Here is a 27,569-nt window from a genome sequence, read left to right as displayed (position 1 = left end):
GAAGAGAGGAAACCCATATTAATAGGATTAGGGATGCCACGGGAAACATCACCACACGTACCCAAGATATCCAAACAATTCTAACAGACTACTTTCAAAAGCTATACTCTCTAAAGGAAGAAAATCGGGCAGAAATGGATGCATTTTTAGAGAAATACAAGTTTCCCAAACTGAGCAAAGAAGAAGTTAACCAATTAAATAAGCCAATATCCTATAATGAGATACAGGAAGCTATCAAAAGTCTTCCAACAAAAAAAAGCCCAGGACCAGATGGATTCACAGCAGAATTCTATAAGACCTTCAAACAAGAACTAATACCCATACTCCTCAAGCTCTTCAGAGAAACAGAGAAGGAAGGAGCTATCCCAAACTCATTCTACGAAGCCAATATCACACTCATCCCCAAACCAGGCAAAGACCCAACCAAAAAGGAGAATTACAGGCCAATCTCCTTGATGAACACAGATGCAAAGATCCTTAACAAGATTCTAGCTAACAGAATCCAGAAACACATAAAAAAAATAATTCACTATGACCAGGTAGGCTTCATCCCAGAGACACAGGGATGGTTTAACATACGTAAGTCAATAAATGTAATCCAACATATCAACAGAGCCAAGGTCAAGAATCACATGATTATCGCTACAGATGCAGAAAAGGCCTTTGACAAAATTCAACATTCATTCATGCTAAAAGCTCTGGAAAAAATAGGAATAGAAGGAACATTTCTAAAAACAATAAAAGCCATTTATGACAGACCAATAGCCAATATTATACTTAATGGGGAAAAGCTACAACCAATTCTCCTAAAATCAGGAACAAGGCAAGGATGCCCACTGTCTCCACTCCTCTTCAATATAGTCCTAGAACCCTTAGCCAGGGCAATAAGGCAAGAAAAAGACATTAAAGGGATCCGCATAGGAAAAGAAGAAGTTAAACTATCCCTTTTTGCAGACGACATGATACTATACCTCCAAGATCCCAAAAACTCCATCCCCAAACTCTTAGAAATCATAAATCACTTTGGCAAAATAGCAGGATACAAAATAAACCCACAAAAATCAGTTGCCTTCCTATACACTGATAACGTACAGGAAGAGAGGGAAATAAAGGGAGCAACCCCATTCACAATAACCTCCCGAAAAATAAAATATTTAGGAATTAACCTAACCAAAGATGTAAAAGAACTATTTAATGAGAACTATAAAAAGTTAAAGAAAGAAATTGCAGAAGACACTAGGAAATGGAAAGACCTCCCATGCTCCTGGATAGGCCGACTTAATATAGTAAAGATGGTAATACTTCCAAAACTAATATACAAATTCAACGCAATTCCTATTAAAATCCCAATGACGTACATCTCTGAAATACAGAAAACAGTCCAAAAATTCATATGGAACAACAAAAGACCTAGAATAGCCAAAACAATTCTAGGGGATAAAGACAATATGGGAGGGCTATCCATGCCAAACTTCAAACTCTACTACAGAGCTATAATAACAAAGACAGCATGGTACTGGCACAAAAACAGACCCGAAGACCAATGGAACAGAATAGAAGATCCAGAAATAAATCCACAGGCCTACAGCCAGCTGATATTCGACAAAGGAGCCAAAGACATACAATGGAAGAAACACAGCCTCTTCAACCGCTGGTGCTGGGAAAACTGGGCAGCCACATGCAGAAAACTAAAAGTGGACCCCAGCCTATCACCATGCACCAACATCAACTCAAAATGGATTAAAGACCTTAACATTAAACCTGAATCTCTGAAACTACTGCAGGACAGAGTAGGAGAGACACTTGAACTAATAGGCACAGGAAGGAACTTCCTGAACAGAGTCCCAGGGTCACAACAAATTGGAGAGAGACTCGACAAATGGGACTACCTTAAAATAAAAAGCTTCTGCACAGATAAAGCTATCGCAACCAAGCTAGAAAGACAACCAACTAATTGGGAAAAAATATTTACCAGCAATATATCAGACAAGGGGTTAACATCCTGTATATACAGGGAACTCAAGAAACTAATCCCTCCCAAACCTAACAAACCAATTACTAAATGGGCAAGGGAACTAAAGAGGGACTTCTCAAATGAAGAAATAAAAATGGCAAAGAAACACATGAGGAAATGTTCATCATCCCTGGTGGTGAAGGAAATGCAAATAAAGACAACCCTGAGATACCACCTTACCCCAGTCAGAATGTCCCACATCCACAAATCAGCCAACGACAAATGCTGGAGGGGATGTGGAGAACGAGGAACGCTATTACACTGCTGGTGGGAATGTACACTCATACAACCACTTTGGAAAGCAGTCTGGAGGGTCCTTAGAAAGCTAAAGATTGACCTCCCTTACGACCCAGTCATACCACTTCTAGGCATCTACCCTGAACAACAGGAACCAATATACAAGGACACATGCACCTCCATGTTTATTGCAGCACTGTTCACAATAGCTAGGATATGGAAACAACCTAGATGCCCCACCACAGATGAATGGATCCAAAAATTGTGGTATCTATACACAATGGAATATTATGCAGCCATTAGAAATGACAAAATAATGGCATTTGCAGGGAAATGGATGGAGCTAGAAGGAATCATGTTGAGCGAGGTAAGCCAAGAACGAAGAGACAAACAGTACATGGTCTCCCTGATAAGCGGATGATAAATCCAAAATGTTAGGTGATATGACAAAACTAACAGGACTTAAGAAACAAAGAACTCCCACTCATCTGGTTGAACCACTACTAAATATCCCCATGCTGCTGATCACGTGTATGGTATATAACATATGAACACCGTTATATATTACAGACTGTGATAGACAATTTGCTCCAGGAAAGTTAGAATGAACGTGTGACTTTAAATGAGCATCATTATTCCACAATACTGTGAATTTCCGGAAATTAAGTAATCACTTAATCACAATCAAAAAAAAAAAAAAAAAGAACCTTGGGGAAGGGAGGGAGGGAGGGGATGGTAGGGAGAAAACAATGGAGGGGGTAACAATGTTCAAGAGGAAGTGTACTCATTACCCCACTCATGTAACTGTAACCCTCTGTATAGAATCTTTACAATAAAAAATTAAAAAAAAAAAAAAAAAAAAAAAGAAAGAAAGAGCTTTGAATAAGGGAACGTTGACAATGAGTAAGTACAATGAACAGCAGAAACAGTAAAAGATTGATAGGCACTCTTATGAGGAGAAGATAGGCAGAAACACATCTTTTCCAGGGGTTTTGCCAGCCTTTTCCCAGGAGTAGGCCTCTTAGAAGCCCTATTCTCCGAGGTAGACTTCGGTGAAGTCCCAAAACTTGGAGATAGGTTTCTGTAAAGCCCCATTCTCTGAGGTAGACTTCGGTGAAGTCCCAAAACTCAGAGATAGGTCTCGAGGACCCTATCATGGTCTGATAGATGGTTTCCCATGCTAAGCAGACTCTACTGGGGTCGGCGTGGCATCACAGGCTGAAAGGATTCTGATGGATAGTTAATGTGAAGGAAAGCCACACGTGAGTCCCCACAGTTCATCTGAGTTTCTTATGAAAGGATGCCTCCGGCTGCTCTGTGCTCAATGTAAAAGACAGATAATGTTATAACATTATTCACAGTAGTGGAAAGGTAGAAACAACCCGTGTCACTTGATGGATAAACAAAATATGGTATCTCCATCCAAAGGAATATTATTTAATCTGAAAAAGGAATGACATTCTAACCCATGCTACAACATGAATGAATCTTTCAAATACCGTAAATGAAATAAACCAGATATGAAAAACTATAATTTATGTTTCCACATACATAAGTTATCAAAAAATAAATTTGCCGGGTACCTGTGGCTCACAGTTATAATACTAGCTACTCAGAGGGCTGATAACTGAGGATGGAGGCTTGAAGCTAGACTAGACAGAAGTCTCTGAGACACTTATCTCCAGGTATCTACCAAAAAGCCAGAAATAGAGGTAGAACTCAACAGTTGAACATCAGCCTTGAGCACAGAAGTTCAACTTTGAGGTAGTCAGTGCAGGAGAGTAAGAGCAAGTTTTCTGGGTGCAAAGATCTGCCTGGTCAACAGTACTATGGCAGAACAGAGCACACAAAGCCAGCCCTAGGCTAGGAAGGAAGGGCTGCAAAGACAGAAAAGGTTTGATTACTTTTTTTTTTTTTGGGTCGGGTTGTGGGCCTGGGCGCCATCCCTCAGCTCTTCAGCTCAAGGCTAGCACTCTACCTCTTGAGCCACAGCACCACTTCCAGCTTTTTTTTCCTGCTTATGTGGTGCTGAGGAATTGAACACAGGGACTCAAGCATGCAAGGCAAGTGCTCTACCACTGAGCCACCTTCCCAGCCTATGATTACTCTTTTTTTTTTGGCAGTCCTGGGGCTTGAACTCAGGGCCTGGGTGCTGGTCCTGAGTCTCTTTGTGCCTAAGGTTAGTGCTCCACCACTTGAGCCACAGCACTGCTTCTGGCTTTTTCTGAGTCATTCATTGGAGATAGAATCTCATGGACTTGACAGCCAGGCTGGCTTCCAACAGAGATTGATCCTCAGATCTCAGCCATCTGAGTAGCTAGGATTACAGACATAAGCGACTACTGCCCAGTTTGATGAACTCTCTTTTTTTTGGGGGGGGGGGAGTCCGGTTGTGAGGCCTGAACTCTGGGCCCGGGCGCTGTCCCTCAGCTCTTCAGCTCAAGGCTAGCGCTCTACCACTTGAGCCACAGCCAGCTTTTTTTTTCTCTGCTTATGTGGTGCTGAGGAATTGAACCCAGGGCCTCATGCATGCAAGGCAAGCGCTCTACCACTGAGCCACCTTCCAAGCCCTTGATGAACTCTTGTGTGTCATCCCCAGACAGGAATATGGACTGGAGGCAAGATGACCGAAGCCTTCAAAGTTTTGTTACAGATGTTAAGACTCAAGCTGTGGTTGGTCAGAAGAACAGACCCCTTACTGCTCAGCCTGGAGCTAGAAAAAATGGGAGGCTGGAAGGCAAGAGTCATCAGCATACAGGTGTAGGGCTGGGGGAGATAAGTTACCAGGATCCGTGGTTGAGCTGGAGAAGCAGAGAATCAAGAGGGAACGTGTGGAGTGTGGCAGAGAGGAGGGCATTGGGGAGGAAGCAGTTAAGGGATGATTGGAGCAAGGGGCCAGATTCTCTGTGGTGCAGACAGTCTTTCTTCAGATCCCTCATCACAGTGATGCACACATTTCCTCATCTTGGGTGACTGCATATTTGTTTAATGTTTCAGCCCCCAATGGTTTCAACTCCCTCCACTCCTGGAGCCTGGCACAGGTTCTGGCACACGTGGGTGCTGGCTGATCGGTTACCAAATAGTGCTGAATGGAGCCAAGCCCCAAATTGGAGGTTTGGGGCAGGGCTTAGCATGTGTTGAGTGTCCAGAGGATATACGTGGTACTGGACCTGCATGAGTAAGGGGCCTACAGACAGGCTTGGGTCACCTGTCCACCACTTTGGTAGGCATGGCAGTGGCACTGACTACATTCTTGTTTATGTATGGGCATGTACATACCAAACATCTGGTGTCTTATTCAGGAAGAAACCCCAGGGCCGATGGGCAGAAATACACAGAGATCACAGCGTGAATCCCATTTCAGGGCCAAGGACTTCGAAAGAATCCATCGGGGCCATCCTAGGACATCATGGGGGAGGCAGACACATAAAGGAGAGGATTGTTGTAAAGAGATTTATTAGTGGGGTCATCTTGTTCTTGGGAGAGAGAGCAACTTGGTGTTTACCCCTATCCAGCTTCTAACTCTGGGGCTAGAGGTAGAGGGGGTACTCTGCACGCACAGGGAGATCTGGGCAGAGATTGGGAGTGGCCAGCTATCCTGGAGGGAACTCTAGGGCAGGAGAAAGCTCAGATCAGGTTGGAGCTACAGACTGCCCCAGGAAAGGTAGTGGGAGCGGCTGAGGGCCTGAATAAGACACTGAGATCCCGGAGACAAAGCAGGTCTTGGTGTCCTCAGGCCCAGGCCAAGACCAGTGGGGAGTCCCAGGCAGGGGGCTGGGCAATGGCTCTACTCCCCCGACCACAGCAGCAGCAGGGGAGGCCGGGATTGGATCCTGGAGCGCACTGAAACCGCGCCCAAATGCACCACGATCATCAGCCTCCCGCGTGCACCAATTAGCTCCCAACAAGCCAACTCGGCCTCTTCCTCACCGCCCTGGGGGTGGGGGTGGGGAGCCACCGAGGAGCGGGACGCACCATGGCAGCTCCGGAGGGGGGGTATCAGATGTCGATGTGGGACCCTCTCCGCCCCAGGTCGCACCCGGATAGACTGCAAGACTGCACAAGAAGTCGTGGCCCGGACAGCTACAGGCATTTACTAGCAAGTGTAGACTAGGGAATCGTGGGTCTGGTGGCTCCATAGTGCCCCACACGGGCGACTTACCCTGCAGCGGTGACCTAGTGGTATGGTCCGGGTCGCGGGCCAGCCAGTGGCGGGAGTGCTGCGGAGTTGGAGCGCTGAGGGCGCCGTGGTTGCTCGTGTTTAGCGGGTTGTGGTCGCTGCCGCCACGTGGCCGAGGCCCAGGTGCGGTGCAGGGCTCGCGGCCCGCGGAGAAGAGGCGGGAGACAAGGGGCTTCTGCAGGCGGTACATGTGGGACTTAGTAGCCCTGGTCTTTCCGCAGCCCGACGGCATCCCTGGGGTGCTGGTCTCAGCCGATCGGTGCGGTGGGGCCAGGAATTGCTGCTCCCCTTCTCCCCCAAACGCTGGCGTGTGGCTCCTTTTCCCGCTTACTTTTGTCGGGAAAAGTCTGTGCTTTTCCCCGTCCTCCCTCCCCCCCCCCCCCCCGCCCCATGGGGTAAATTGAGGCTCCAAGGACTGGGATTTGTCCAGAGGAGATTCAGAATTAGAACCCAGGGCCCTAGGTGCCCCAGTCTGGGACTCTTACTTCCAGTCCTCCTTTCGGTTGCCCTCTCCGGTCTCCTGATCTCGGCCAGCGTTCTCTTTCTGGGGAGTACCCTGTCTGTATATGCCTGTATCCCAGGGTGTGATGCAGGAAGGCATCATCTCATCCTCTCTGCTCCCCTCCCTCACCCCCACCTGCTGATCCTGGTGCTTCTGCTCTGGTCAGCCCCTTTCCCACCTTACCATTTGCCTCCCCCGTCCCCTTTCCCTATTCCGCTTTCCCCACCTTATTTCTTTTTCAGGTCCTGTGGATTCCTTGGGGAGTGAGTGCAAAAGACCTTCTTGGAGTTTCCTTTGGATGGGGTGAAAGGTGAGTTTCTGGTTCTTGAGGAACTTGGCACGTTTGACTCTGCAGGAGTATAGAGATGTCTTGGTAGAGGGATCCCACAATTCCCAGAGTGCAGTTTCCAGAGGGGAGAATGCCACATGCCTTCCTTTTCTCCTCTGAACTGATGGGGCTATTTTTTACAGCCCAAACTGTGATCAGGTTTATTTCTGCCTCTTTGAAACTTACTCCTGCACCTCCTGATGTGGATATGCATCTGGACTAAATTAGCGTGTGTGTGTGTGTGTGTGTGTGTGTGTGTGTGTGTGTTCAGATCCTGGGTCTTGAACTCAGGGCCTGGGTGCTGTTCTTTATTTTTTTTTCACTCATGGCAAGTGCTCTACCACCTGATCCATAGCTCCACTTCTGTCTTTTTGGTGGTTCATTGGAGATAAGAGTCTTACAGAGGGGCTGGGAAGGTGGCTCAGTGGTAGAGCACTTGCCTTGCATGCATGAGGCCCTGGGTTCGATTCCTCAGCACCACATAAGCAAAAAGAAAAAAGCCGGAAGTGGCGCTGTGGCTCATAGTGGTAGAGGGCTAGCTTTGAGCTGAAGAGCTGAGGGACAGCGCCCAGGCCCAGAGTTCAAGTCCCACAACAGAACCCCCCCTACCCACCTCCCCCCCCAAAAAAAAAAGAGTCTTACAGACTTTCCTGCCTGGGCTGGCTTACAACCAGGATTCTCAGATCTTAGTCTCCTGAGTAGCTAGGATTAGTTGTGCGATCCACTGGTGTCTGGTTGGTTTTTTTTTTTTTTTTTTTTTTTTTTGTCAGTCCTGGGGCTTGAACTCTGGGCCTGGGTGCTGTCCCCCAGCTCTTCAGCTCAAAGCGAGCGAGCACTCTACCACTTGAGCTACAGTGCCACTTCTGGTTTTCTGGAGATAGGAGTCTCACGGTCTTTCCTGCCCAGGCTGGCTTTGAACCATGATCCTCAGATCTCAGCCTTCTGAGTAGCTAGGATTACAGGCGGGAGCCGGCTTGGTATCTGGTTTTGACTAGCATTTTCTTACTCAGTTACATCACTCCAACTCTCTCATCTCCTGGTAAGTCTATGCATGCTTGAATTGCTTCGTAGAGTAAGACATTTCAGATTTATCTATATGATTTTCCTGGTACTATAGGAAGTGGGTAATTTTTTTTTTTCTTTTTTTTTCTCACATTTTTTTTAATTGTGAAAATACTGTAGGAAGTGGGTAATTTGTGTATCAGGATCAGTCTTGACTGATTGTTAGCTGGCCTGAAGGGAAAAGGCTGACTCTTTGAGATGGATGGTTTTCCTTTTTCCTCACTGTCAGGCTGATCCATGGCTCTTTTGGTATCTTGAGCACTGAGGACTCTTTGTCATAGTACTAATCAATTGGAGGTTAGCAAATGCTCTAGTTAGTATCTTGAGGTGAACTTGGCAGTTGACAGTGTGTCCTGAAGCAGCTAATTGCCCCTAACAGTGTTTGAGTTGTGTGGGCAAGTTGTGTGTCTTCTGTATTTTGCATATGCCTGACCTTCTGCATCTTACACATGTGTCAGAGTCAGAAAGAGAAAGACTTGAGACTTTGGCTTCTCCAACCAATACGATGTAATGGAGAATGGAGGGAGCTTCTGTAGCATGTGCAATGGAATGGGGAAAATGAGGTGAGCCTCCCATACCTGGCCTAGATCCCTCTTTGAGACTTCTCCTCTTTCCTGACTTCAAGTAAGAACTGGAGCATTGGAGTTGGTAGCCAAGTCTGCGAACCCTAGCCTAGGGTCTGCAGGCAGGGTTAAGCTCTCCTCAGCTAGGGCTGACTAGCAGGTCTGGCTTTATCCTGGAGGAGTGGAACTGTCAGCAGGAGAGGTTCAGGAGCCCCTCAGGATGCTCACTTCCACTCCAGGGTGATGAATTCTGGGTGAGAGCCTAGTTTCCTGGGTCCCTCAGTGGGCCCTGGCACCAGTTACTGTTTCAGTCATGGGCTTGTGGATTACTAGAGTGCTAGAATAAAGGAATAGAATTATTTAGCTGGCACCAGTGGCTCACGCCTGTAATCCTAGCTATTCAGAAGGCTAAGAGCTGAGCTCAGGATTGAAAGCCAGCCTGGGTAGGAAAATCTGTGAAATTCTTCTCTTCTCCTCTTCTTGAGCACAAAACCATAGGGACAGCATCAAGGCCCTGAGTTCCAGCCCTAGGACCAGCATAAAAAATAAAACAGAGTTACTCTCTTGGGAACTTTGAGAGAACTATGGTGTGGCTGGCTGTTCTAGGCTGGCAGTTCGGGCTGGGAAGATGGCTCAGTGATAGAGGGTTTGTCTTGCATTCATGATGCCCTTGGTTCGATTCCTCAGCACCACATAAACAGAAAAATCCGGAATTGGAGCTGTGGCTCAAGTGGTAGAGCATTAGCCTTGAGCTGAAGAGCTCAGAGACAGTGCCCAGACCCAGAGTTCAAGCCCCATGACCGGAAAAAAAAAAATGTTGCTAGGCTGGCAGTTCTAGACTCAGGTAGGACACTGATCCCCAAGAACCTGTAAGGAAACTAGGGTTCTGGCACTTGAACTTCTTTGAGAAACCCATCACCAGCTACATGACTGCTGGCCACCTTGGAATTGTGCCCAAAGCTGTTCTTTTTTGTTTCCTTTCACGTAACTTTCTTTTCTTTGAAAGTGGAGCTGTGGCTCAAGTGGTAGAGCACCAGCCTAGAGAGAAAAGGTCAAGAGACAGCACACAGACCCAGAATTCAAGTTCTAGCACTGGCACAAACCAACACATTTTCTTACCCACCTATTTGAGCCCAGCAGAGCGTGGTGCGGGAGTGAATGCAGTGTGTGCTGTCTTGCTTACTAGCTGGTAAGTCTTTCTATACTTTTGCTTTTTTTTTTTTTTTTGGTTGGTCGTGGGGCCTGAACTCTGGGCTTGGGCGCTGTCCCTCAGCTCTTCAGCTCAAGGCTAGCGTTCTACCACTTAAGCCACAACACCCACTTCCAGCTTTTTCTGCTTATGTGGTGCTGAGGAATCGAACCCAGGGCCTCATGCATACAAGGCGAGCACTCTACCACTGAGCCACCTTCCCAGCCCATTTTTTTTCTTTTTTTTTTGCTTATGTGGTGCTGAGGAATCGAACCCAGGGCCTCAGGCATGCAAGGCAAGCGCTTTAACACTGAGCCACCTTCCCAGCCCTTTTTCTATACTTTTTCATGACAGCCCTAGGGCTTGAAATCATGGCCTGGGTACTATTCCTGAGCTTTTTTGCTCAAGGCTCTACCACTTGAGCTACAGCTCCAATTGCAGCTTTTTGGGTGGTTCATTGGAGATAAGAGTCTCATGAACTTTGCTGCCTAGGCTGGTTTGAACCCTGGTTCTCATATCTCAGCCTCTTGAATAGCTAGGATGACAGATGTGTCTTAGCTAGACTCAAATGCAGACTGCTAGGAGGCAGCCCCAGAGACTTGGACTCAGTTGTTCAGGCTGGGCTGGGAATATGGTGTGTGTGTGTGTGTGTGTGTGTGTGTGTGTGTGTGTGTGTGTGTGTGTGTGTGTTTATGTTTATGTTTATGTGTGTGTGTACATACACACGCACACATGTGCATGCATGTACACAGGCATGCAGGTGTGTGTTGATCTCAGGACCTCATATTCTTATTTTTTTGTTTTTTGTTTTGGTCCTGGGGCTTGAACTCAGGGCCTGGGAAGTATTCCTGAGATTCTTTTTCTCAAGGCTACCACTTGAGCCACAGCACCATTTTTGGCTTTTTCTGACTAATTTATTAAAGATAAGAGTCCCATGGTATTCTGTCCAAGCTGGCTTTGAACTGTGAACCTCAGATCTCAGCATCCTGAGTAGTAGCAAGGATTACAGATGTGAGCCACCAGCACCCAGATCGTATATTTTATTTTGTTTTGTTGGTCCTGGGGCTTGAACTCTGGGATTGGGAGCTATCCCTATGCTCTTCAGCTCAAGGCAAATGCTCTACTCCTTGAGCCACAGTGTCACTTCCAGTTTTCTAGTGGTTAATTGGAGATAAGAGTCTCCCGTACTTTCCTGCCTTGGCTGTCTTTGAACCGTGATCCTCAGATCTCAGCCTCCCGAGTAGTTAGGATTATAGGCATAAGCCACTGAGGCCCAGCCCAGATAGTTTTTTAAAGAGGGGGAAGTGATTTCCTTTAAAGTTTGCCTCTAGGCATGAATAGGTTTCAATGTAGTAGTTGTTTTTTGTTTTTTGTTTTTGTTTATATTTTCACATTTGAGGATTGGAACTCAGGGCCTTGTACTTGAGGCAAGTGCTCTTCCCCTGAGCTAAATCTCCAACCCCAGCCCATATTTTTGATTGGCTTTTTTTGCTCACAGTTGATTCTCTACTTTGTGATCCACATTTCTACTTCTGGTTTTTGGTTTTTGATTTTTTTTTGGGGGGGGGGGGTCCGGTCGTGGGGCCTGAACTCTGGGCCTGGGCGCTGTCCCTCAGCTCTTCAGCTCAAGGCTAGCGCTGTCCCACTTGAGCCACAGCGCCACTTCGGCTTTTTTCTTTTTGCTTATGTGGTGCTGAAGAATCGAACCCAGGGCCTCAGGCATGCAAAGGCAAGCGCTCTACCACTGAGCCACCTTCCCAGCCCCTGGTTTTTGATTTTTTTCCTTGTTAATTGAGATAAGAGCATCAGACTTGCCTATACAGGCTGGCTTTGAACTGCAATCCTCTCATCTCAACCTCATGATTGGATTACAGCTGTGAGTCACCAGCTCCTTTCTGGGATTTCTCATTTTGGACAAATGCCAAATGTGTCTGTTGAAGTAATGTGAGTATTGAACATTGCACTGAACACAAGACTAGATGTCGTGGGATTCTTATCTGCATACACGATAAGGTGCCTAGGTGCCTCTTTATATTTATATGAAATATACATAGTCAAAGGAGCTCCTAGATATGTAGACAAGAGACTTTTTAAAAATGATAAGGTGACAGCTGGGCCCTACTGGCTCATTCCTGTATTCCTAGCTACTCGGGAGGCTAAGAGCTGAAGAGTATGGTTCAAAGATTGTCTGAGCAGGTAGGTCTGTGAGACTGTTAGGTCCAATTAACCATCAAAAATGCCAGAAGTAGAGCTGTGGCTCAAGTGGTAAAGCATAGCTAAGGGACAGTGCCTAGGCCCTCAGTTCAAGTTGTACTCTCTACCACCAGCTCAAAAATTTTTAAAAATGACAAAGCAACTTCTCATCTGAGAGCCCACAACACTTATAAGTAGTTGATACACATACCTGCTTTCCCAGACCATGGGACACACAGCTGTTGTTTCTTGGGACATGGTAGACTTATATTTTCTGTTCTTTTCAAGGTTAGGCACAATCATGTGATTACCACATATTAGCTGTAGAATCTATGTGTCAGTATGAAGTCTGAGTTCATTTCTCTTTGCCAGTGATCTTGGAAGTGTGTCAGAGCAGAGACTGCTTGGTGACCTTTGTCCTCTACAGGAAGAACAGAAGCTCCTACTGACTCACCTTGAACTCATATTGTGAGTAGAATTAAGGTCAGGATGTTTGTCGTCACAGTATTACTTGGCTGGTTTTGACTCATCCTGGCTCCTTGAAGGCAGAGCCCTGCTGTGATTGTACTTTAGGGATCTCAGAGGAGGTCAGTATGGAATAGGTACTGAAGAATCTCACCAGCTCCCCTTCATTAAAACATTATTATAGCCAGAAGCTGGCTCACATCTATAATCCTAGCTACTCAGGAGGCTAACAATCTGATGATTGTGGTTCAGTGCCAGCCCTGGGTAGGGAAGTCCATGACACTTTTATCTCCAATTAAACATCAAAAAATGCTGGAAGTGGGCCAGTGGCACAAGTGGTAGAGTGCCAGCCTTGAGCAAAAAAGCTCAGGGATAGCTCTAGGACTGGCACACACACATACTCACACATACACCCCTTGTTGTTAGCTCATCTAATGCTTCCAACAATCATACAAGTCAGGTATCCTCATTTCCATATGACAGGGGAGGAAAATTTCTGGTGAATCAATGCCTTAAACAAGTATCTGCCATTGTCCCAGTACCTTTCTTTGGAGCAACGTATGTGACCCAAGAGACAAACAGGCTAGAGGCATTTGTGTGTGTGTGTGTGTGTGTGTGTGTGTGTGTGTGTGTGTGTGTGTGTTTATGTGAGTCCATGTATGTGCACATATACCACAGCTAAGGCTTGAACTTTGAGTCTGGGAGCTGAGCCTGGCTTTTATTCTCAAGGTTGGCACACTATACCACTTGCGCCACAGCTCCACTTCTTGCTCTTTATTTCTTCATTTGTGATAAGAGTATCACAGACCTTTCTGTGCAGGCTGGCTTTGAACCACAGTCTTCAGATCTCAGCTTCCTCTGTAGCTAGGATTATAGATTTGAACCATTGGCATCAGGCATAGATTTCTTGAATCTTCAAGGTAAATATGTTAAAGTGAGCTTTAAGTTTCCCCAGTGTGAATTTGTTTTAATAATGTTTGATCCTAGCCAGTTGAGACATATATGTCCTTTTCACAGTGCCTGGCTTGTGTTTCAGTATAGCACTAACTACTCTGTCTGCTATTAAAATCCTTGAAAAGAACAATTAATTGGCCAGGTGTTGGTGGTTCACCTGTAATCCTAGCTAGTCAGGAGACTAAGATCTGAGGATTGTGGTTCAAAGCCAGCTTGGGCAGGAAAGACTGTGAGACTCCTATCTCCAATTAGCTACCAAAATCTGGAAGTGGAGCTGTGGCTCAAGTGGTAGAATTCCAGCCTTGAACTAAAAAGCTAAGGAACAATGCCCAGGCCCTGAGTTCAGGCTGTAGGACCAGCACAAAATGAAAGAAAGAGAAAGAAAAAAGAAAGAGGGATAGCAGGAGAGAGGAGAAGGAAGGAATGAGTGAGGACAGGAACAAAGGTGGCATTAGTGGCTCAGACCTGTAATCCTAGCCAGAAAGCCAAAAATGGAACTGTGTCTGAAAATGGTAGAGAGCTAGCCTTGAGAGAAAAAGCTCAGGGACAGGCCCTAAGTTCAAGTGCAAAGAATGAGAGGAAGGATGCCAGAGAAGGAAAGAGAGAGGGAGGGGAAGGAAAGAAGTAGTTCTTTTCCAGAGTTGAGTGAAATAGAATGAGCTGGGTATCTGGGAACCTCTAGAGAGCCAGGAGACAAACTTGAGTTTTTTAACCATGTGTCCTTGGCTGGTGCTGAAGGTCAGATTCCCCCTACAGTGCCCTTGCATTCCTGAGCCCTGGAAAAGAAGTGCTAGCCTTTGCTTCTCTTGAAAAAACTAGGAAACTGAGGCCATCAAGGACCTCTTCTGACCAGAAGAAGCAGAGATGGATGTCCACTCCCTGGAATCTGAGCCTTTCCATGACATTCCTAAAATCTTCCAATGTGATCTTTTTCCTACTTCATCTTCTTCTGGTAGCCTGTGAAAAAGACCCACAACACCAGCATCCCAGGAAAAGAAAGTGAGCCCCCTCAGTGGCTGCAGGGTGGGTCCCTCCAGCCTAGTTGGCAGCCCTGAGCCAGCACAGACTCTTGTCAGCACCGTGATTAGTAGACTAAACAGCTTTGTGGAGCAGCCTCCTCTCTCTCTATTTCTCCCTCTCTGCTCTCTTTCTCTCTTTCTCCATAATGACTGGGGAAGCCTTCAAAGACCAGAGTCTAGAATGGGCTGCAATCTCCCCATTGGCCCCAGCTGCATTTAGCCCCTTTCCTCAAACACACAGCCAGAGCAGCAGTGGTTCAAGTCAAATCTGGCAGCAAGTCATAACCAATAGGGTTGGGACATTTATTACCCCAGGGCCTCTGGTGACTTCAAAGGGTGGGTGGCTGCAGCGGGACCTTTCTCATCTACCCTGCACCTTAGAAGGCGTCTCAGATCAAGGCCAGCCCAAATAATAGCAGTGACAAATAATAAATATTGATTACTAATAACTGCTGTATTGAGATGAATGTTTCATTTATCTTATTTTTACCCCATCAGATGTGCATAGCCACCCCCATAGAGTATTATTTTTTTTGGGGGGGGGGTCCGGTCATGGGGCCTGAACTCTGGGCCTGGGCGCTGTCCCTCAGCTCTTCAGCTCAAGGCTAGCGCTCTACCACTTGAGCCACAGCGCCACTTCTGGCTTTTTTCTTTTTGCTTATGTGGTGCTGAGGAACCGAACCCAGGGCCTCAGGCATGCAAGGCAAGCGCTCTACCACTGAGCCACCTTCCCAGCCCCCCCATAGAGTATTATTATTACTATGCTTTTTTAAAATCCTCACTTCACATGTCAGGAAATGGGACTAGAGATATTAGGCCACTTGACTAGAGCCACACAGCTCAAAATTGAAAATAGTATGACCCTTAATACTATTTGAGCCAGGTGCTGGTAGCTCAAGCTTGTAATCTTAGCTACTCAGGAGGCTGAGATCTGAGGATGGTGGTTTGAAGAAAGTGTGAGACTCTTATCTCCACTTAACCACTAAAATGCCTGAAATGGAGCTGTAGCTCAAGTGGTAGTCATTCTTAGTCTTGAGTAAAAGAGCTAAGGGACTGTGATCAGATCTTGAGTTCAAGTTCTGGTACTGGCACCAAAGAAAAAATGGCAGACTGCTAACTATCACCCAAGACAATCTCCATTTCCAGCAGCCAGTGTATGATCCTGGCATCTTGTGTGAGACCCTAGGCCTGACCCAAATCCATGGAGTTTCCTGGGATTTGCTGCCGGGTAACTCTAGCTCCTGGAAGAACTGGGTTTAAGTTCCACATGATGGAAGTAGACCCAGATGTACAGAACCAAGATGACATGTATGTGTCATATGACAGTGGCTCATGCCTACAGTCCTAGCTATTCAGGAGGCTGAGATCTGAGGATCGAGGTTCAAAGGCAATAGAAAGCCTTATCTCCCACACACGAGCAAAAACATGGAACTGAAACATACCTCTGTGTGTGTGTGTGTGTGTACGCATATAGTGTGTGTATATACATACACACACGCACATATGCAGGTATGTTTCATATATATTTTATATACACACAGAGGTGTTTATATAGATTGGGAGATGTCAGGCCTGACAGCTCAAGCAAGAGCTCATGTTGCATCATGGAGCCTATAAATGGAGACAAGTAGGATTTCTATATTGCAGCACAGTAGCAGAATTTGAGTAACCTCAGTCTTCTCTCTGAAGTTCATTAAATCATTGGATAAAGCCAATTCCTTTTAAGAAAAGTTATCTTTTTTTTTTTTTTTGCCAGTGCTGGGATAGTGCCCATGACCTGAGTACAAACACTAGTGTGTGCATGAGCATGCACCTGCACACACATGAAGTTTATCTTATATTAAGAGTTTCCAGCCGGGTGCTGGTGGATCACGCCTATAATCCTAGCTACTCAGGAGGCTGAGATCTGAGGATCTCGGTTCAAAGCCAGCCTGGGCAGGAAAGACCGTGAGACTCCTATTTCCAATAAACCACCAGAAAACCGGAAGTGGCGCTGTGGCCCAAGTGGTAGAGCGCTCACCTTGAGCTGAAGAGCTGAGGGACAGCGCCCAGGCCCAGAGTTCAAGCCCCACGACTGACAAAAAAAAAAAAGTTTCCAGTCTACTTTATTGTATTACAAAAAAAAAAAACACACCAAAACAGAATGGGCTGGGAAGGTGACTTAGTGGTAGAGTGCTTGCCTTGCATTCATGAGGCCTTGGGTTCGACTCCTTAGCACCATATAAGCAGAAAAATCTGGAAGTAGCACTGTTGCTCAAGTGGTAGAGCACTAGCCTTGTTCTGAAGAGCTGAGGGACAGTGCCCAGGCCCAGAGTTCAGGCCCCGGGACTGACCAAAAAAAAAAACCAAAAAACAAAAATAAAAAAAAAAACAGAATTGTGGATAGTAGCTTTTCCTGTGTAATAAGTGAACCAAGAATTACTTAAATTATTTAAGTTTTACAGTCTACATTTTCGGGTATTCTCAGCTTGTTATTTTGATTAATACTGTTTAAATAACATATAAGACTTCAATCTTCCAGTTCCTTGGTTGAGGGTTGCTGGTTGGGATTCTGTTACTCCTATGACCAGTATTTCATGTCGTGTCTTTATTACATATTATATATCTAGTAAGATGGCCAAGGCTCTGCATATGAATGTTTAGGACAGTGAACAACTTGTCAAACTGGTGTCTATATCATTTTTACTGATATCCCTTTGGCCAAAGCAGATTAAATGGCAAATTGTAAGTCATTGCACCAGGGTGCACTGAGTATTTGGGTACAGGGAAATATGCCATTTGATAAAAATTAGTGAAACATTATAACATAAGAAATAGGTCTGTATACATTTTTTGGGTAAAAAATACTGAATTATAACATACACCCTGTCCATGGTGCTTAAATTTGTAAATGAATGAGGTAGAGTACAAATGCTCAATGGAGTCCTAGGATAGCTTTTCATTAATTAAAAAAATATTTTATATGTTTCTAAGTGTATTTCACTAATAACTAGTTTTAGTGAAGATATGATGTGTTCTTTTGGTTTCAATTATTCAATTATTTTTGTGGGAACATTAGTTTATCAGTTCTATATGTATATTAACTAAGAAATGAAATGAGTTTATACTATCTCGTATACTAATGGACTGTGGATTCGTCTTTAGTAAAGAGTTTAATGCTCTACTTGACACAGTCAAGATTCTTTCCCAAGAAGGCTTTATGCTTATCCAGCTCATGTATAATGTTTTGAGAAGGAAAATCTGGAGCACAATCACACAGGTTCTTTCCTGACTACCTCACTTGCTTTCTCTTGCAGCCATAGTTTCAGAATCTCCTGTTCATTGTCAACAGCAAGAAAGAATGAAAGGATCTGTGGTGAGTTGCTTTTCATTTCTCACTTTGTTTTACATTCCATTTTATGAACGTAAGAGTGTCCAAGATTGAAAAACAGACTCAGCTTCAGGAAAATGTTTCTAAATCAGTTAAAAATGGCTTGTAGATTTTGCAGATTATGAAATCTTCAGTTTGTTTAGTTTTTCTGATGTGAGAAAAAGGAGTCACATTAGTTATGAGATTTAAAGTAGGTGACTTCTCATGGAAGGTGAAGGTTCATTAGCAACTTGTCAAGAGATCCCATCCTCATGAGTAACATTAAGCTCTTAATAAAGTTTTACTACAGTTGCTGAAACAGTGTGGTCTCACACAACGTTTGATATTCTGTGGGACTGAGTAGCTATATGTACATAAATTACTCTCCATACATAGTTCTTGGACTGTTTCATGGTCTTTATCTTACTTGATACTTAGGCTATATTTGATGATATAGTCTATGGCCTTCTAGAAATTCCTCTGTTTTGTTCTAAGGTGTCTTCACAAGACTCTTTCTAAAATTTTCTCTATTCATTCTGTTTCTTGCTTACTAGGTTTCTTTATTTCATTCTTTCTATTTGTTTTTCTCTGTCTCTTTCTCAGTTCTTCTACCTCCATATATTTCTCATTTTTTTCTTCAAATGCTTTATCTGGGAACTAGTTTTCTTACTGATCAATTTACCTTTGCTGATGTGGGCTCTTAATAATTGACATTTCTCTTGCTTATTATAGAGGGAAATTGTTGCTACCCGAGGTAGTTCTACAGGATTCTGGAACCAAAGAAAATCACACAAACACAGACATAAACTGAGAGAGAGAGGGTGAAACGGGGCATCCCAAGGCTCACTAGCACTTGGGCCCTGAGTCTCCACAGGCAAGCATATTTGCTTGAATTTACAAAGGGAAAGTTACCATGGATACTTGTAAAAAATAGACCATTGAGCCGGGCATGAATGGCTCACACTTGTAATTATAGCTACTCAGAAAGCAGAGTCATAGATTGTGGTTCAAAGAATGGTTAATGTAGCTACACAGGATGGTAGATTTAAGAAATTGTAATTCTATGGCCTTTTAAACATGGCTTTGGAGACTTTGGGTTTCAACATACAGCTTTTATTATCTAGATGTCAGCTCTGTATATTATTATGAATAGTTTGTATCGGTGGTCATACAATTTGGGCTGATGTTTGCTTCATTTCATATTAGTATTTGTGTTTTCCATTATTGATTTTTACTTCTGATATCTTTGTATTCATTTCTTTCTTTCTCTATATTTTGTATATGTCTTTTTCAAAGGCTTATTGAGTTTTTTCTTTCTGTTCAAGTCAGACAGTACGTTATATATTAACTATATATTACAGTGTTAATGCAGTTTAATTTTGATGGCCACTTTGCTATTTGTTATCTGTTTGTCTCATATGATACTTATTTCCTATTTTGTTTCCATGTAACCTGCACACATCCTTCCATATACTGTAAAACACCTCTAATATAACCTGTAGGCATTCCTCTCTACTCTGTAAATCACCTATCATACCCATTACAATTTAAATCCTATGTAAATAGCTATTATACTGAATTGTTCATAGGATAATGATGGTTTGTTCAAAGACTGAATGTTTAATACAGGTGCCATACTTTTTCAAATATTTTGGCTCTATGGTTTACTGCATCTGTGCAACTTATAAATATGCAAGGCCCATATATCCCTTTAAAAGGGCTGTTATGTAGTACCTGTAATCTTGTCTGATAGTTACACTGTGTTCGTCATAAAGAAGTAATTAGAGATTTTTTTTGTACAGAACAAAGGCCATCCTCGGACTGAAGCATAGAGCTTTGGCAGAAGTAAACCATGCACAAAAATTGTATACAGGAGGGCTGGGAAGGTGGCTCAGTGGTAGAGCGCTTTCCTTGCATGCCTGAGGCCCTGGGTTCGATTCCTCAGCACCACATAAGCAAAAAGAAAAAAAAAGCCGGAAGTGGTGCTGTGGCTCCGGTGGTAGAGTGCTAGCCTTGAGCTGAAGAGCTGAGGGATAGTGCCCAGGCCCAGAGTTCAGGCCCCATGACCGGACCCCCAAAAAAAAATTGTATACAGGAACTGCAAGAAAATAAATTTCCTGTCCAGTCTGATTAATTTGTATGGTAGACAAAGGACACTAACATGCTCACTGTATTATTGCTAGGTACTCTTAACAGTTTACATTATTCTCACAGTACCAGCATATGACATCATATAATATAGTTACTTTTCTGTGAGATAATTCCATTAATAACCTAACACTATTGACCTTTTAGTTTCTTTTTTGGTGGATTAATTCTTTCAACTCAGGCCCTCATATTTGCCCAGGAAGTACAATATCAATTGATCCATTTACCTAGCCCATGTACTTTATTTTTAATACACTTATATGTTTGTATATTGAATTTTCATGCTCTATGAATAATGAATATCGTGCTACATTTTCCTTGCACAAATCATTTTAGAGAAATTACATAAAATGTATGTTCTATACATTCATACATTCCTTTATCCTTACCTAAACATTTACTGTTGGGTTTTGTTGTTGTTGTTTGTCGGTAATGCAGCTTGAACTCTAGGCATGGGCACTGTCCCTGAGCTCTTCAGCTCAAGGCCAGCGCTCTACCACTTGAGCCACGGCACCACTTTTGGTTTTCTTGTGGTTTGTTGGAGTTAAAAGTCTCACAGAGGGCTGGGAAGGTGGCTCAGTGATAGAGCACTTGCCTTGCATGCTTGAGGCCCTGGGTTCGATTCCTCAGCACCACATAAGCAAAAAGAAAAAAGCCGGAAGTGGCGCTGTGGCTCAAGTGGTAGAGCGCTAGCCTTGAGCTGAAGAGCTGAGGGACAGTGCCCAGGCCCAGAGTTCAGGCCCCACGGCCGGACCCAAAAAAAAAAGTCTTACAGACTTTCCTGCCTGGGCTGGTTTTGAACTGCAATCTTCAGATCTCATCCTCCTCAATAGCTAGGATTACAGGTGTGAGCCACCAGCACATGGCACTTTTACTGTTTTATATCTGTGTTGACTCCTTTTGGTGTTCTCTTGGGGGAGAATAATTTCTTGTAATACTCTTAAATACAGTGTGTTTTTAATGAAGTATCATTTCCTGAAAATGTCTCCAATCTGCATTTTAGGAGAGTGCCTCAGCCCAATTGTGAATTGAAGGATATTTTCTTTCTTACAGATATATTTCCATTTTTGGTGTTAGTCAGCCTACACCTCTAGTATTGTCAAGTATGGCTAGATTGGAAAAATTGCTGTACAGTCTTCATTTGTAATGGGTTTGATATGGGAGTAAAAAAATCCCTCCTTTTAGTCTCTACAGAACAAATTAGTACTATATTTCATTTGAACTTTTAAAAGTTTCTTGTATATTTCTTAGATCACATGCCTCTTAACTTTTTTTTTTTTTGATGGTCGTGGGGCTTGAACTCTGGCCTGCGCACTGTCCCCAGCTCTTCAGCTCAAGGCTAGGGTTTTGCCACAGTGCCAAATCTTATAAAGGCCAAATGAATAATTAGCTAGTTTCTTTAAGCAAACATTTCTACTTTGATTTTTCTTTCTTGCATTGTATAGATAATACATCAAGCCCCAAATACTCTATTTAAGACAAAAACATGCATGTAGAAGAATGAAATTCCAGACTTGATGTTCTCATGACTAAAGGCACACACACACATACACATATATACACACATACACATATATACACACATACACATATATACACACATACATGCACACATATACATACACACCTACACATACACACAAACACATATTTTTACTTGATGGAAATGTGCCATTACAGAAACTGGTGTCATTTGATGATGTGGCTGTGGACTTCAGCTGGGAGGAGTGGCAGGACTTGGACCTTGTTCAGAGGACCCTATATAGAGATGTAATGCTGGAGACCTACAGCAACCTGGTGTCCTTGGGTGAGCAAAAGTCCCATTCATTTTCTAGGTCAAGTGATTTGTTTTCAGTAGATATTTGAATATTTATCAAACTTGCATTGGTATTTGAATAGAAGGTTCCAGTCCATGCAAAGTATCATTTCTTTTTCAGGAAAACTTCAACTTGATTATATAACTCGTGAGGCATTTGTATTCTTTTTTCAAGCTGCCAAGTAAGAAGTGTGACAAAAGTTCTAAACTGTGTTCCGCTAACACAAGACAGTCTTCCCACTTGAGACGATTTGTTGTAGGTGGATATACAATGTAGAGTAGGATGTATATAACTATTGGAAGCATGATCTGGAACTCACTAGATGAAAGTGGGTATTTATTATTCAAGTGTGGTACTGGGTGCAGTGGTTCATCCCTTTAATCCTAGCTAATCTGGCGGCTGAAATCCAGGATTTCAGTTTGAAGCCAGTAATGGCAGCAAACACCCCACAAGACATATCTCCAATTAACCACTTAAAAACTGGAAGTGGAGCTGGGGCTCAAATTGGTAGAATGCTAGCCTTCAGCAAAAGAGCTGAATTCAAGCTACATAACTGGCAAAATAAATCCAAAGCTGGGGGCAAGTTAACTATGGATCCAGTGAGGAATGAGAAACAAGATTTAGTAGCAACCTTGTGAATAGGATGTCTGAACTTTTATAGCAGTGATGACCCAGCATGAGCAACAGTTCTTCACTGGTTCTTATTAGCAGGGCCCTGTGTTCCTAAACCTAACTTGATTGTCAAGCTGGAGGAAGGTGCAGAACCATGGATAGGAGAAGCCTCAGACAAGAATTACACAAGTGAGTTAATACACCTTGCATAGTGATGTTGGATTGAGAGCTTGGTTGGTAAGTTCATCTTGCATTGTACTGAGCAATAATGTTCCTACTTCCCCTGAGTCCTGAGTGTGGTAGAGAACTAGGTGATCCTTTGTCTCAAAAGACTTGTGAATCCAGAATTTATACGGAAACATTGAACTCTGTGTGGCAGTAGAATTAAAGTTAGCAATTCTCTTTCTCCTTGTAGAAATTACTCTGAAACAAAAAAATAAAATGAGAAATTTAGAATATGAGATTTCATTTTCTTTGAAATTCGGAGTGCGCTGGTATGAGGAAATAAGTAGTATGCCAGAGTTGCTGTCCTTTAATAAGGAAAATAGCTTATCAGTGGTGGGCAGAAGTGGTGGGATTCAGAAGCAACGCATTTAGTCTAAAAAGGCTCCTTAAGGGGGCTGGGAAGGTGGCTCAGTGGTAGAGTGCTTGCCTTGCATGCATGAGGCCCTGGGTTCGATTCCTCAGCACCACATAAGCAGAAAAAGCCGGAAGTGGTGCTGTGGCTCAAGTGGAAGAATGCTAGCCTTGATCTGAAGAGCTGAGGGACAGCGCCCAGGCCCAAAGTTCAGGCCCCACAACCGACATAAAAATGTACTCACTATCTACAGTATATAACTGTAACTCCTCTGTACATCATCTTCACAATTAAAAAAAACAAACAAACCATTCCTGCTTAGGTGAAAGGCAAGGGGATGTATAAAATACTCTTAATGGTCTCTGAGTCTAGTAATTATTCATATGCCTCACCTAATAGATGAAAAGCAAAGTAGAAAAATACATTTTTCAAGAAAAGAAAAGGAAACAAAGCAGTATTCCCCTATGGTCAAACAAAACAATATTTGAAAAACACAACCACAAAAATACTAAAGGCAGAGGGCAAATACTCAGCTTAAAACTCTAGCAGTATGTAGTTGAGTAAATATTTTTCCTGATATAAAAAGAAGAAAAAACTGAAATACAGAAAAACATTTTCCATTGTAAAATATCATTATTACTTTCTTAATTAATGTATTAGGCAGAAGACTATATTTTTCATAAAGCTATTCCTACTTTGATACAGTTTTTGTCAGTCCTGAGGCTTGAACTCAAGGCCTGGGCAGTGTCTTTGAGCTTCTTTTGCTCAATACTAGCAGTCTATTGCTTGAGTCACAATGCCACTTCTGGTTTTTTCTGTTTATGTGGTACTGAGGAACCAAACCCAGGGCTTCTTGAATGCTAGGCAAGCACTCTAACACTAAGACATATTCCCAGCCCCATACTTTGGTATTTTAAGTCTCTAACAGATAGGATGGGAGAAAATGTCTTTACCTTTACATTAAGGAATTTTTTTTGGGGGGGTCCGGTCATTGGGGCCTGAACTCTGGGCCTGGGCGCTATCCCTCAGCTTTTCAGCTCAAGGCTAGTGCTCTACCACTTGAGCCACAGCACCACTTCCGGCTTTTTTCTTTTTTTCTTGTGTGGTGCTGAGGAATCGAACCCAGGGCCTCATGCATGCAAGGCAAGCACTCTACCACTGAGCCACCTTCCCAGCCCCCTCATTAAGGAATTTTTGGTCTTATGTTTTTGTCTTTTTTTTCTCTGACTCATTTTAGATGTCCAAGAAATGGAGGATGTGATTAAGAACTTCCAGGAAAGTCCACGTGAATGTCTGTGTGAAGTAGCTGTCAAAAATAGTAACACAGTTGAAGAAAGTATGAGAACTTTTGATTTGAGTGATGAGCAGCAATATAAGTCTACTCTCCTTGCCCAAGAAATACTTCAGGGCCAGAGGAAAACACCTGAATGCACTGGATGTGGAAAAACATTCTTTGTAAGACATACAGTCACTACACATCAGAAAATGTGCACAAGAGAGAATCCTTGTACATATAATGTAAGTAAAAACCCTTTCAGTAAGGAAATTGTCCTTGCAAAACCCCATAGCAAATATGCAGAGAAGTCCAATGATTATATCCAGTGTGAAAAATCTATGTCTCAGAAGTCAGATCTGACTTTCCCACCTCAAACACCAACAGAAGAGAAACCCTATCAATATGAAGGATGTAGGACAAATTCTACCCAGAAGTCAGCTCTCAACCAGTATCAGAGAAGTCTCACAGAAGAGAGAACTTATGAATGTGACAAATGTGGAATGTTTTTCAGACTGAAGTCATACCTCACTTCGCATCAGAGAAGACACACAGGAGAGAAACCTTATGAATGTAACAGGTGTGGAATGTTTTTCACCTGGACATCACAACTTACTATCCATCGGAGAACACACACAGGAGAGAAACCTTATGAATGTAACAGGTGTGGAAAGCATTTCACCCGGAAGACACACCTTAATGATCATCAGAGAACACACACAGGAGATAAACCTTATGAATGTAATGTGTGTGGAAAATCTTTCACCCGGAAGACACACCTTACTGATCATCAGAGAACACACACAGGAGAAAAACCTTATGAATGTAACATGTGTGGAAAGTCTTTCATCAAGAAGGCAAACCTTACTGTCCATCAGAGAACACACACAGGAGAGAAGCCTTATGAATGTGTCAAGTGTGGAAAGTGTTTCATGCGGAGGGCAGATCTTAATGTCCATCAGCAAAAACACACTGGGGAAAAACTTTATGAATGTAACAGGTGTGGAAAGTCTTTCACCCGGAAGACAGAGCTTAACATCCATCAGAGAATACACACAGGAGAGAAACCTTATGAATGTAACAGGTGTGGAAAGCGCTTTACCCAGAATTCACACCTCATCAAGCATAAGAGAATTCACACTAGTGAGAAATCTTAGGAATGTAAGGAGCCAATGATTGTGCCAAAGGTCTGATAAATTGACAGGTGTTACAGAGGAGTCTACGTGGTTTCAAATGACTGGGTGAGTTTGTGCTCACTTATACAAAGCACCGCATTCAATGAATGAACCGTAATCTTACTGCTTACTCCAAAGCGACATAAATATATATCGCTATCTATTGATCTATTTGCCTGTATTTGAAAGAGTATATCAAATAAATTACCAATTAGTGAGATTGATATTTCAAATCAAGAAAAAAAATTTTTTTGGTCAGTCTTGGGGCTTGAACTCTGGGCTTGGGCACTGTCTTTGGGCTCTTCAGCTCAAGATGAGCGCTCTACCGCTTGAGCCACAGTGCCACTTCTGGGTTCCTAGTGGTTTATTGGAGATAAGAGTCTCATGGACTTTGCTGCCTGGGCTGCCTTTGAACCGTGATCTTCAGATCTCAGCCTCCTGAGTAGCTAGGATTACAGGCGTGAGCCATCAGTGCCCAGCCAAGAAAGCTTTTTATTTTACATGTCACATTTATTCTTAATTCAAACAGATATTTTCACTATGAAAATACATTTTGAATGCTGCTCATTGTCATGATGGCACGCTACATTGGTTACACATTATAATGTGTGGTTGAAGGATTTATTTTTTTGAAACAAAACTGTTCATGGCAAACTCTAGTGGCAGGTGCTCATTGTGAACATTCCATGATGACCTCTCGCCATGATTATGAGATGATACAGTCTTGCCTTATACTCAGTCAAGAGGTTCACATTTAAATGGTTGGAACATTCTCATGTTCCCGTGTCTAGTCATGAGAAATGGGAAATGTGAGTTGCTGTGGAAAGTATGTTCATACAGAGCATCTGAATGCTGTTTCTACACATGACTGTTCAATGTTAATCTATATTCCTCACTGTTTTAAAATTCTGCAATTTTTATTTTTTAAATTTGTTACAAAATTCCATTACTCAATTTTTATGCTATGAAAATATTTTTCCCAATTTCAAGTATTGTAGTTTTTCTAATTTAGTTTTGGTAAACATCTTGTAAGAGAACAAATAACAGGGATCACACATACACTGCCTTTATTAGATGAATGAACTTGTGATACTAAATAGAACAATGTCAGAATTTGAGGTGTGGCACGTGGAGTAGAGTGCCAAGCTTTACCATAGAAGCCAAAGAAGACTGCCATGAACTTAAGGCTAATAGAAGCCAAAGAAGAGTGCCATGAACTTAAGGCTAATAACCAGTAAAAGCAAACAAAAGAAAAACAGATATAGTAATAGAATTTCATCAGACAGTAATTATACATCATCTTCTTCCTGTAGATAACCAAATAGAGAAAGTTAGACACGGAAATCCAGATACTTAGGTGTGTTTTCAGGGCATAGTACTGAGATTGTACTGCTATCTTAGTCCCTGTTAATAGGGCCCTACTGGGGAAGTGATCAGAGGGAGTAGCGCCATCAGGACAGTGTAGTAGACACTGGGTGGTGGAGGAAAAACAACTTGGGTGTTCCTCTGAGTGGTTGGTGCTGTTAGGGACTGTGGCACTAACTTTACATGGGAAATCAATTGCTGTTCCCCTGTCCTAAAGATGATAAGACTGACTGAGTCCTTCATTGGGGAGGAGGACTTGAGAAGGAAGATACCTGTTCTCATGTGTCCTGGCCCCCTGGCTTGTTCGATAACTCAGCTCAGTAATCAACAGAAAGTCATCATCCTCCAAGCATCAGTTTACTAGGGCACAAGGCCTCTATTAATTAGCTTAAGTGCTCATTGGGGCTGGTCAAAGAAAAATTATTGGCACAAACATCAAGTGGCAATTGGTTCAGGATGTTCTGAGCTCTGAGCAGTCTTGGGGGCCAAGTAGAACACTGGTCATAGATGGGGTCACCTACTTACTGATAATGAAGGCCCCTAGAAG

General features: G+C 43.3%; 1 protein-coding gene across 1 annotated transcript in view; it reads left to right on the top strand.

Moving 5' to 3' along the window:
• Positions 1–6,619: 6,619 nt before the first annotated feature.
• LOC138827156 (zinc finger protein 585A-like) overlaps positions 6,620–27,569 on the top strand; it is a 76,543-nt gene continuing 55,593 nt past the window's right edge. Inside the window, 6 exon segments of the mRNA XM_070022637.1 lie at positions 6,620–6,695; positions 7,176–7,196; positions 18,003–18,061; positions 21,884–22,010; positions 22,732–22,821; positions 24,447–25,625. Coding sequence (XP_069878738.1) covers positions 6,620–6,695; positions 7,176–7,196; positions 18,003–18,061; positions 21,884–22,010; positions 22,732–22,821; positions 24,447–25,625 — 1,552 coding nt within the window.

The sequence above is a fragment of the Dipodomys merriami genome, unplaced genomic scaffold (assembly GCF_024711535.1).
Source record: "Dipodomys merriami isolate MVZ:Mamm:240054 unplaced genomic scaffold, mDipMer1.0.p SCAF_151, whole genome shotgun sequence".
In the NCBI taxonomy this organism is placed as follows: domain Eukaryota; kingdom Metazoa; phylum Chordata; class Mammalia; order Rodentia; family Heteromyidae; genus Dipodomys; species Dipodomys merriami.
The sequence above is the reverse complement of the archived record's forward strand: the minus strand, read 5'-3'. Positions and strand labels throughout refer to the sequence as shown.